This window comes from Camelus bactrianus, chromosome 3 (assembly GCF_048773025.1).
Source record: "Camelus bactrianus isolate YW-2024 breed Bactrian camel chromosome 3, ASM4877302v1, whole genome shotgun sequence".
Taxonomy (NCBI): domain Eukaryota; kingdom Metazoa; phylum Chordata; class Mammalia; order Artiodactyla; family Camelidae; genus Camelus; species Camelus bactrianus.
In genome coordinates, this window is record NC_133541.1 from 5,390,213 (window position 1) to 5,402,252 (window position 12,040).

General features: G+C 46.2%; 1 protein-coding gene across 2 annotated transcripts in view; it reads left to right on the top strand.

Annotated features, from left to right (window-relative positions):
* The window catches only part of ICE1 (interactor of little elongation complex ELL subunit 1), a 48,200-nt gene that overhangs the window by 35,060 nt on the left and 1,100 nt on the right, over positions 1–12,040 (top strand). The window contains exons 14-18 of one of the 2 annotated variants that reach the window (XM_074355986.1): positions 612–780; positions 1,589–1,749; positions 4,601–4,791; positions 6,587–6,693; positions 10,012–10,110. In XM_074355986.1, the coding sequence (XP_074212087.1) occupies positions 612–780; positions 1,589–1,749; positions 4,601–4,791; positions 6,587–6,693; positions 10,012–10,110 (727 nt within the window). Of the gene's footprint in view, positions 1–611; positions 781–1,588; positions 1,750–4,600; positions 4,792–6,586; positions 6,694–10,011; positions 10,111–12,040 lie in introns of those variants that run through there. The other variant, XM_074355990.1, reaches the window with a different exon arrangement.

Below are 12,040 nucleotides of genomic sequence, written 5' to 3' on the forward strand. Positions count from 1 at the left end.
TTTCATAGGTTTTTAATTTACAAACATTCAAGTTGATACTGTGGAAGACTTCCAGTTTTCCATGGATTTTACTTTATTGGCTGTCTGTGCATCCTTGGAATCATGATGGTGTAAATATTTATTTTTCTTAGAATGCTTACCTTCAGAAAGCATAGAGAGCAGTACAGTTAACTTTGAAAAGATGTTTATTTTCAAATGACTGCATGTATGAAATTATTTAATGCTCCTTTTCCTGAGCAAGGAAAGCGCTGCCCAGTATACCCAGTATTTTAAGATCTAAACAGGATAAATGCGCAGAGTACATTGGAGTTCAGAAGACAGGAATGGGAGTAGAATTAGAGTGGGTTTAACGCACACACTCACACACAGATTATTTCACTGAAAACCAAGAAGTTGTCACGTGTTGGAGTGGCGGTGGTGCCCGGGCGCCACCAGGCGTGCATGGAGCTGCCGTCTGGGCCCCGCGGCACCACTGGCCTCGGCAGCTGCGGGCCCGCTCATACCCTGGGGCCAAAGGCACTTGAGTTTGTAACTTAGCTGTCCTTCAGTAGGTTGAAGATAAATACCAGTGAGCATTGCTTTTTTATTTTCTCTTCTTTTTCCCCATCCAGCATTTAGCAGAGTGCTTGCTTCACTCTATTCTCTCAGAACTGAAAACTCAGAAGACTTCCGTGGAGCACAGCTACATCCACGCCCTCTGCAGGGTGTACGTGGGCATCTGCCGGCAGCTGGGGGACTTGGAGAGGGCGCGCTTGTTTTGCTACAGCCTGCTCAAGGAGGGTATGTTTACAGGGTGGCCTGCTTGTGTCAGGAACGTATTACTGCGTTTTTGTCTGCATCTGTACTTCCAGTTAAGTTATTGCTGTGTGTCTTTTACAGTCATGTTGTTTTGTGCATTTGCCAGAGGAGCCTTAGCCACAAACCCAGCTGGGCCTGATTTCCAGCAGGAGTTTCTGTGGCTGCAGCTCGCTTACGTCTGCGCAGGCATTCCCGCGGGTGTGTGCTCGTCCCTCTCGTTGCCGCTCTGGCTTCGTTCCTTGTGCAGCTGCTTTAGAGTCAGTGACGGCCGACCCAAGATAAGGGAATGGTTTTTAAGTGACAGACCACTCTGCTGTGTCACCAGCTGGAAAGGGAAAAACTCAGTTGGATTCATAAGCTCATGAAGAGTTGCGAGGAGAAATGGAAGGGAGGCTGTCCTTTGATGCTCTTCCTTTCCCTGCTGTTTCTTCAGTCTTCCAGTGAGCTCTGTGTGGTAAATGCACAAAACATGGCCTGAAACGACACTCACCACATGGAGGGTCCTGGGCTCGGGGGTCTAGAGACGGGAGGTTTGTCTTCTCTTCTGCTTTGGGGTTTATTGCCCTTTTCATGTATACTTGCGTGTTGTGTTTCAAATCCTATTAAAGAAAGTTTGCCCAAAGAAAAGGGTGAGTTGGGGTTGGGGAGAAGCAGATTTAAAACGACAGGGCGGGACTCAGCCTGCTCTCTCCCGTCAGGGTGGGTCCCCTCGCATCACACAAGGGGAAATTGTTCATACTTCACTCACCTCATCAGACATAAAGATTTATTATCTTGTTTTCCTTCTCAGATTTTCCAGAGTCTGAAAAGTTGACTTTGTTCATCGCGAACATGTGGCATGATGTGTTTATCTCTCAGTCGGTGATCAACAAGGCGATGCAGTTAGTGGCCAGGCAGCGCGCGAAGGGGGAGGTTCTGAACTGCTTGAGAGCCTTCCTCAACTGGGAAAAGGTGAGGTTTCTGTCTGCTTTCTGTAATACTGCACTTGCAGGTCTTACGTAAATGTTAGCGTTTAGTTTTGTTAAGTTTAGTCTTGTATTACCTCATGAGCATTTTAGAGATAGTATTCTTCATAACAGATCCTTTAAAATGCCATTTTAGTCTAAGCTTATGCATTTTGCTCATTAACTGTGCAATGAGACTCTTTGGGAAGAATTGTAGACCTATGTACTGTGTTAACTGAACAGAGTTTATTTGTGTACTAATTACGGCTGATGGAATCCATACACACAAGTGTGTATGTGTGGGCTGAGAGGAGATGTAAATCGTCTGCTTCTACAGTAGGTAGGAAGGTGAAAAAAATGGCATCTCAGCTCCTCCCTGTTGTGATTTTTCTGAATCTAATGTTCTGTGTTTTTCTTTCCAGTTGGTGGAATTTGTCTTTGTTCTAAATATTGTGTTTCTTGTTTCCTTTTAGCATTTTGATTTGTTTAGTAACAGATGTGCTAATTTAGTACCTAGACTGGTGTTCTTTCATTCATAGATTTCTCCAGCGAGAGTCTCTGGATGCCAGGTGGATAGTGGTAAACTTTAAGAAGAGGTACTGACATCAGTGAGGGGTTGACTTTCATTTTGTTCTACCCTCTTCTAGTGATTGTATGACTTCCCTCTTTTAAAAAAACTCTGGCCATGCGTGTTGTAGAATTTCATATGCCACTTTGCTTCCCTTTAGTACTTTTTGATGTTTAATATTCATTAGACTTTTATTTTCTTATGAAAAGAAAAGCAAAGGGCTATTGGTGGACAGAAGTTAGGGGAATGTTAAAAAGCAAGTTTGTAATCTCTTCATCAGTCCATCTGGACAAACCAGAGTGTGTCCGTGTGAGGTTCCATCACAGTCCGGTCAGTCACTTAGAAGAGCACTCCTGTGTCCTGCCGGCAGCCGCCTGCTGCCACCCGCCACACACACCCTCCCCCACCACGAGGGGACCTGCAGGGCCGCTTCTGCCCCTGCCTGGTCCTCCTGCTTGTACAGGGGAGCCATCTCCTGGGGCCCATTCAGAATGAAGCCAGATGTGGTTTGATGATAAAAGACATGATTTATGAAGAAGGTAGAATTTTAATAAATGTATTTAGCCTATATCAAATAAAAATATAAAGTCAAAGCTGTAAAAACAATGAGGAATACTTGGGGGAAAATACCATTATAGTTCAGTTCTCTTTTATAGAATTCAACAGATGTCCTAGACAAAAATAAGTCAACAGACAGTGAAATTCAATCATATAGAAAGTAAACTTGAATGAAGGCTGTATTTATTCGTATGTCTATGGCATTTACAAAGACCAATCATGATTCTGGCCACACAAAAACCTTAATTTTTAAAAAGTGAAGAGTCTACCCTCAAAATTCTCTAGTAAATTGGTAAAAATTCAGTCAAATTAGACATAAGTAATGAAGAGATTTCATTAAAATTCCCTGGAAATTGAGATGCACAGTCTCAGACAATCTGTGAATGAAGAGAAACTGAAGAGTAAAATCAATTTTTTAAGTCATTGATGTGGAAAACCCTTCATACCAAAGATCTCTCGTTTTTGGAAAACTTTACATTCATTAAAATAGTTTAAATGTTTCCATTATTAAACTTATAATAAAGCTGGCTGATAATCTTATAAATTAAAAATTTGAGAAGGAATCTAGGAAAAAAGAATATAGTTTAAAAGGTAATAGTAATGAAGTAGAGAACAAAAAAAAACTGCCTTTAAAAAGTACTAGTGAAACAGGTAACTCAGTTCAGATTAATGAGAAAAGAGGAAAACAATAATAGTCAGGGTTTCGCAGTGAGAGCGGGTGTAAGCGGGCACAGGATGGAGAGTGAGAGGACTGCCACCTGCAGCTTCACAGCGACAGACGTGGGAACACAGGATGGTTTCTTAGCAACATAAAAATGATGAAGGCTGGTTTTAGGGGCAGAGCACTTGAATAAACCAGTTGTTTTCAATTATAAAAAGTAGAAAAGATGATAAAAAATTTAGTATACAAGACATATGTATAGGTTCCACCTGAATTTTATCTAATCTTTAAAGAACCAACTAATTCCAGTCTTTTTCAGATTATAAGAGAAGATTGAAAGCTGTCTTCATTTTTAATAACAAAACCCGGTAAAAAATAACACGAGGAAAAAGGGGACCCAGGGGAAGTCAAATTTATGTCCACCAGAAGGCTTATCCATGAGTGTTCACAGCAGCAGTACTCATCACAGCCTAAAGCTGGAAGTAACCCAGACGACTGTCAGCACCGGGTGGGCAGGCGAACCGCGGCACGCCCACCTGGTGGGCTGCTACCCAGCAGTCAGAAGGCACGTTCAGACCGCCTGTGCGCGCAGGCGCGTGGAGCCGTGTCAGAGAACGCGCACACGCACTATGGAAGCCAGACGAGGGAGTCCCGTACCGGCGATGCACTTTTATCAGTTTCTAGAAAAAGCAGATTGATATCTAGGGTTAGAAAAATGACAGAATTTTAAAATTTCTTTAAAAATTAAGAAATTTTTTATTATATCTTAACTTTATAACTCATTCTCTGATCTGAATTAAAGGAGGCCTGCATTCCTATCTGGATTGCAGTGTCTTCTTCACGTGACTGGATCCTGCATTCTGCTGGACTGTTTTTGTCTGGCCTGTCAGCTGCCAGGCCAGGTATTAGAACCAAGGTAAACATAGCTCCTTGCGCAACACAGCTTTCAAAAGGTGTCTTTTAAAGGTAAATGATTATTCAGCGAGTGCTCGTCATACTCTGAGATGATGCCCATAAGGTATGTTATATTTGAAACTCTACGTTTTCTTTTTCTCTTTTTCTCTTTGCTAGAATGCACCTATAGACGTTGGCATCATGGTTTCGAAGCTGCTTTTGACCATACAGTTATGTCCAAAGACGGAATTTCAGACCAGTGAGCGGTTTGGGGAAGACCTGAGTGATAACACATGGGAGTACATCTGTGCCATCGACCTGCTCTGCTGCCATCAGAAGTGGATCTGGACCCACGACAACATCATAAGGTGCAGGGCCACCGGGCTGGCTGGCAGTGGGGCTCCCTGGGTCGCAGGGTCTGTTCAGTGACAGCTGAGTTGTGGTTTGAATGTGTTTGCTGTTGAAGGCGGCTGAAACATTTCCAGGTGACGTTTTCATTTGGGTAAGAGTTAACAGAACTGCCCTTTAGGGTACCCGCATCAGTGTCCCGTCCCCTTGCTTCATTTTTTTTTGTGATGCCTTCACTGCTTTTCGTCATACCTGTTTATTACCGTCTCCCAAGGAGGAAGTGAGTCTCAGGCAGGGGGGACTCGGGCTCACTGGCACCCCCCTAGCGTGTGGAGGGAGCAGCGCCCACACAAGTGGGTGGTCGGCATATCTCAACGTGCAGATGCTCTGAAAGAGCCCACAGGAACGGAAATACTCAGACTCTGGGCTAGCCGCCCTTCTCCCTGGGGCTCCGGGAGAGAACCGAGCCTGACGCGCTCGGGCCTCCGTCTTAGGAATGAATGGACGTGTCTGCGGCATCTATCTGGGTTGCATCTTTGGAGAATGGAGAAACAGTCAAACAATGTTCTGGAGTTCTTAATTTTCTTACACCCCTGACTGAGAAGGGCTGATTTAAAGGAATTTATGACTTTGAAAAGGATTCACCGAAGGATTGCACGTCTCTGTCTTTGAGATGCCTGCCAAATATATTCTGTGGAAATCTGTTCTTTCTCTTTTTTTTTTCTCTCAACACTAGAGAATGATACATCTAAATGTCAAATAATAGGTAATTGAATTATGGAGCATCTTTATAATGAGATGCAGCCATATTAGAATAAATAGCTATGCACAGATTTTTCTGTGTTGACATGAAAGCATTTTGCAGTCTGTTACTGAGGAAGTGACAGGACAGTGTATTCAGTGCTGTCTGTGTCATGGTGTGTGGGTGGCCACCCTGGCCTCATCTTCCTGGGAGCACAGGAGACAGCGGCCCTTCCGTCCCAGTGACAGATGAGACCATGGGGGATGGTGCCAGTCAGAGATGCTTTGGCCAAGGTCCCTCTGCTGGTGGTGTGGACAGTGTTGAATCTCAGGATCTCTGCCTAAGCGGCTCTAGACTCTGATTCCTAAGCACTGTGGTCACTTTGACCATGTCTTCTGCACACGTGCACACACCAAGGATGTGGCAAGAAAAGCTCAAAATTAGAAGAGTGGTAGTTATCTGAGAATGTGTTATTTGGAGTGCTTTTAATTTACATTTTTGTTTGTATTTAACTTTCTACTATTATAAATACTGTATAAGAAGTTAGTACGTATTATTTTCGAAAGACGAAACAGAGGAACTGCCACTGTTCCCAGTCAGTAGAAGGTGATTTAATCCGTGTAGGTGTGGTTCACTCCCCGGTTTAGTTCTTCCTACAGATACAGCTGTTTGTCCCTGAGCCTCCCAGGGAAACTCAGCTTCTGGAGCACAGGTGTTGCGTTAGTGTGGATGGTCCACCTCCAGTGCTGTGACTTGGGGATGTTATTCAGCATCTCAGCGCAAAGCACTGTAAACAGTTAAAACAGAATAAAAGTGCAAGCATGGGAGTCTGTAGCCTCTTTTCCGCCAGCATGGGCACGGAGATCCTCCACAGCTGGAGGGTGCGTGAGCTCCAGTGTCTGTTGTCGTGTTAACCTGAGAAGCCACATCTGCAGAAGTTCCTCCTCTTCCCTAATTGTCTGTCTCTTATGGACCATTTTTAAGATAAGTTCTCGGTGTTTGAGTGATGGCGGGTGTGCAGACTTTCATACACGTGCATACGTACATATGTGTGTGTTACTGTTGTCTTACAGTAAGGAGCTGTGGCCTGTGATGGACAAGTGGATAAAATACAGGAAAGGCCATGCAAACATCGCCTACACTCCGGATATTATAATAGCATCGATCCTGAGGCTCATTGGTGAGTGGTCTGTGCTGTTACATTTGTTCTCGTTCTTGATGATGTCTTGGTGGAAGGATAAGTGTATAATAATATATGGTGACTGAGACTTCACTGTGGTAACTGATTTTACAGCCATCACAGCAGGTGCTTTTGCACTAAATTCATTTTCATTACTCATACTCTTTCTTTAAAAATCAGTGCTTTATTCGACTCTGCCATAGATTAAGACTTCTGATGTTAGAACATTTTATTGATAATTGAACTCTTGATTCTCAGACATTAATTTTAATACGCATGCATGCACACACTTACATATACACACCAGGGTCCATAAACTGCTATAAATTACATTATAGTCTAATGTGATTTATAAAGTAAGTGTATCTTTCCTTGTTCATACCCAGGTTTTTTCCTACTTGCTCAGTAAGGGTAACATAACTGTACTTTCATAATTGGAAACTAGTTTCATGTTGTTTCTGTATTTTCTAAGCTGAATATAGAAAAACTAAAATCATTGTTTAAAAATATTTTAAATGTTTAAATATTTTAAATATTTTAATTGTTTAAATATTTTAAATATTTTGATCTCCCAGCCTCCCTCCCCAGGCCCTCCGGAGTGTGGAGCGTATTGTCTGACACTGAGGTTAGCTCCGCGTTTCTCATTTGAGCTGTCATGTGGCTGAGCTGCCCTGGACTCACTCACTCTCCTCCTGGAGGGGGACTGCTCTTCCCATCTGTTTAGCAGATTTTTCCCTCATTTTGTCAAGTCATCACATATGTGTCTTTTTACCCAAACCATGTACTACTTCAGATTCATGATTTTCTCTTATTTTATCTCTGATAGCTCTGTCAACTTAGGTAGCTTATAGAACCTAACCCATTAAGCATTTTTAATTAAAAGGAAGGGAGCCATTACACAGTCATATATCATCTGGAAGCACGTGCGTTTCCCACAGCCCAGTGATCCCGTAGCTGCGTTAGGCATACGCCCTGTCCCTTTCTCTGCAGTTATTCGTGTGCTGAGTACTCCTAACAGATGGTCTCAGATGACAGGTCTGGTGGCATGCAGTTAGCACTTTGATCTAATGGCAGGGAGTTACTTAAGAGTGATCAGTACCTTGAAATTTCTGATCTCTGAAGTACGTTTCTTTTTAACCTCAGTGCAAGACTTCCTGGGGGATTGTCCAGATGTTTACAGCTTCATCCTGGATTAGGAATTATCCAGGGAGTCACTAATCAGTAGGAATTTACTGAATGAAATGCCTGCTGTCTGCTGACTAACACTAAGCTCGTTCCTTTAGGGGCTACAGAGAACTAAAAGTCCTTTAGTGTCCCCATGCCTCGGTGTCTCCATAGTCAGCCCAGAGATGAGGTGGACGGACAGGTGTACGTCAACCTGTGGGGGGTCTGTAGTGTTGAGAATGTGGACACGCACAGTGGGCCTGTGAGATGAGGCTGCCCTAAAGCATGGGACGAGGACTTGGATAAAACTGCACCCAGGCTCTGTCCTGGAGTCCTGCCCGGAGTCCTCCCAGGGGCAGGAGGGCGTGAGGCTGACCTTGAGCGATGGTGGGGAGAGGCTTCTGCTCTGAAGCAGGCTGGGGCCCCCAGGGCTGTTCGGCAAAGGAAGGCCCAGATGGCTGGGGTTGAAGGGAGAGGGGCTGTCCCATCTGGGTCCCCTGGAGAGACCCCCGGAGGGCTTTGTGCGCCACGTTTCCTGTGTCATTTATTGTTGTATCACATGTGAAAACTGGGCCTTGGAAAAAATAGTTATTCATTTGAAATTAATAATAATAAACTCATGTTAACATAATTGATATTTTTAATGGAAAATAACTATTTTGAAAGCAAAAAGAAAAGAAGAATGGAACGTTTTCTTGTGGCCGGCCTCTTCAGTGTCTGGGTGAGTGGAAGGGCTGGTTTCCTGTTGTTGCACTGCCTTCTGTCTCTGGCTGCCTGTTGTTTTGATTGAAGTGTTTGAGGAGAATCCAGTCTCGTGCAGATGTGTAGTTGATTTGGGGTACTTCAATAGCCTTTTCAGGCAACTGTGGATATTCTTCTTCCATTCAACAGTGGAACTCAACAAGTGATAATTTCTTAAAGGCTGGTGGCAGTGTGCAAGCTGAAACCTCGTCGGCGGACTTTGCTCCTTTGTTGTCCGAAAACCCACTGGTCTAGCTGACACCGAGGAGATCTCTGCCCACTCAGGGCCTTGTAACGTGCGCTGCTCTCGTGAGAAGTACTGATTTGCACAGATCTTCTGAACGTCAGCAATGTCAGAACAGACGTTAACATCTTCACCGATCTCATCAGAGAGATCTTAAGTATTTGAAGCTGTCAAGCTTAGGGGAGCTGATGGAACTTTTTCCAAAATTCTAATCTTGCTTGAGAGCTCAGATTTTATCATTGACAGCAGTGATGCATTTCCTGCAATGACAGGTTCACTTTACTCGTTTTTGAGAAAATGTCTTTCTCGGTCTAGGTAGCCATGTTGTCCGTCGTTCTTTCAGTGGAAGTGGGTGTTTGAGGGAAGGAGCAGCCAGTTCCCCCCACAGCGAGGCAGCCGCACAGGGGCTGACCTGGAGACAGCCAGTGCTCTGCTTTGCCTGCCCGTCCACAGAAGACGGCAGTCGTGTGCCTGGGGGTCTGGAGTGGGTAAGAACCGCTGTCACTGCTTCGTCAAGGACAGTCCACGTGGACTCAGCTTTTTTGACCGTGAGCTCCTGGCAGCGGAGAGTGACCCGCATGCAGCATTGGTGCCACGGCCCTGATGCCGCCTTCGCGCCGTCAGTCCACATCTCGGCGTGGGGAGGAAGCACGTAACTGCTGAGCATCCTGGAGGAGCAGCTCTGACCTCAAGGGCTCCCGGGTCCGTAGGCAGCTGAGAGCTGCTGCCCTGCAGGGGGTGGCGGCTGTGTCGGCCCTGCTGCAGCAGCGCGCAGTCTGTGATGGGCCACGTCTTGCATTTCGTCTCCCCACCCCGCAGACGTTAGTCATTTCACACTGAGCCTGCTGAAACCATTCATTCTGCTGAATTCCATTAATTATATGACACCTGGGAAAGCAACACACTGTGTGTCGTGTTTGTGTGAAAAACAGAAGCGGTGGTGAGTCGTGTAGCCAGCAAGCCCCCGCCCAGGACAAACGGAGCCCTGCTGGGTCCTGACGCTTTACCTTAATCTGTTTTCAAGCATAGGTACCCACTTTAACTTCGGTTCATCGTGAAGCTTAATGTACCTAATGTTATATGAAGGAAAATGTAAGTTTTAAATTCCTATGAGAAGTTAACATTTAACCAAAGGTCGTTTACATTTTGGTTTATTTTTTTCCCTCTAGGTCGTTTAGGCCAATTGGGTTTGAAGGAAGGGTTTCCATCTGCTGTGAAAAATATTAGTGCGGTTATTGGTATGTTTATACAGCATGCCCAGGATGAAGGTAAAACTTTTGTTTATTATTTTTAAATCATTTGTGTTCCTCTTGCTGAACCTCTTTTTGAGTTCCTACTGTGGCCCTGCTCTGCTGTGCCCTGCTCGTGCGTCTCTGCTGGGGGTGAGGAGTGGGTGATTGTGGGAGCGGCGGTCTGTCTGCGTCCTCGGCGCTGGCATCTGACTGTGTGTGGGTTTCCTGTGGTGTCAGTGTGGCCGCGTGCCCCATGGGGCAGCGCCTCCCCGAGGAGGTGGGCTCACTGGCCGTCCAGCGCTGACCTCCTGTCTCAGCATGTCGGTACTCTCTTCCTGCTGCCCCGTGAACCCCGAAGGGTGACTGGACCTCAGCCACCTGCAGGGGCCCAGCTGAAGCTGCGTCGCGATGACCAAACGAGGTCACGTGTGGAGTGCACGGCAGCCCCAGTGCAGTGCCAGCGGTCATTGCTCAGCATCGGGAGGGAGCGGGGACCTGGATGCCTTGTGAGGCGGCCTTCATGGTGGTGGCGTCCTCTGCTTCGTGTACCGCACGGCATGTGCTCTTACACGCTTACTCTTCTGTGGGAAGAGCTTAAAACTCAAAGTAACCCCTCAAAGTGATGAGTCTTTTATTTGAATGTTATGCGATCCAGGAGTGATGCAGTTACCCTCTTCCTTTCAGAGACACATGGGCACACCTGAAATTTAATGCCAGGTGCTCCTCCCGTGGGAAGTTCTTTGTCTTCCGCTTTCAGGGCGAGGCTTGGCAGGTCGAGCTGATGAGAACTGCTTTCTCTTTGACTTTAGCAGAGCTGCTGAGGGTGCGCGTGACAGTGCCCCCTTTCATGGGCTCAACCGTGTATCACCGTCAGAGAGCAGCCAGCAGAGCGAGCGGCTGACGGGTGTCTTCCCGCCGCGCTGTGGGCGCCCCTCTCGGCAGCGTGGCCCCGCTCCCAGGAGCCAGGGCCTCGCGCTGGGTTAGGCCCTGTGCTGGGCCCTGCCCCACAGCGCAGCCCGGGAGCCCCAGGACGACTGTCCGAGGGGTGGTCTTGACTTGTTTTATGCACAGGAAACAAGCCCCAGGAGAAGAGGGCTTAAGGCCTGGGGCGGTCAGCGCCGCCAGCCCGCGGCCGGGCTCCCCGCGCCCAGCGCGCAGCCCTGCACGGGGCGCGCGCCCCCGCCGGCTGCAGTCGTCGTGAATTGCTGCTTCTCTTACCGTTAGACCCGGGTCTCTGTCTGCACCGCGTGCCGGCCCTGTGCTGCTCTCGCTGCCCTGCAGATTAGGGGAGGGCAGCTTTATATTTGCATGTGTGGGTTTTGTGACGGCGTCTCTTCGCTTTTAAATAGTAGTAGTTTGCCCTGTAGGGTATTGCATCACTAACAGTATATACTTAATAATAAATTTTAATGAAATAACTCCGAAAATTAAAAAAATTAAATTTGAATTAAGTAACTGCTAAATACACTTACGAGAGTCTAAATGAGAACTCTATACCGTAACCTCTAACCCAGTCTACAGTTAAATGCCATGATCTGTAATCTAGTGTGTGAAGGTGTGGTGTGAGAATAGCTTCTCGTTTGCTCTTACTTTGCTGGTTTCCGTTTCCAAAGTCCACTTACAAATACTTCCGGTGGGTATTTAATGGAGTCATTTACCTGATAATGCTCTGGGGCCCGCATTTTGTCAGAACTTAACCGTGTGGGGTGTGATCCTTCCAGAACTGGCTGGCAAGCCTGGTCACGAGAGGACGCAGCTTCAGGCTGTGCCCTCCACCCCGGCTCTCACTGCCCTCGGGGCGACCCTAGGAACCTGTATCCAGCTGCTCTGGTTTGGGGATTTTTTCTCTATCTATAGAAGGGACTTAAATGAATTTTTTCATTGTCGAATTTATTTTTAATTTTTGGTTTTCATTGCTGGTAGATATTATTCTGTATTTGAGTAGTATTTCAGTAGATTAACAACA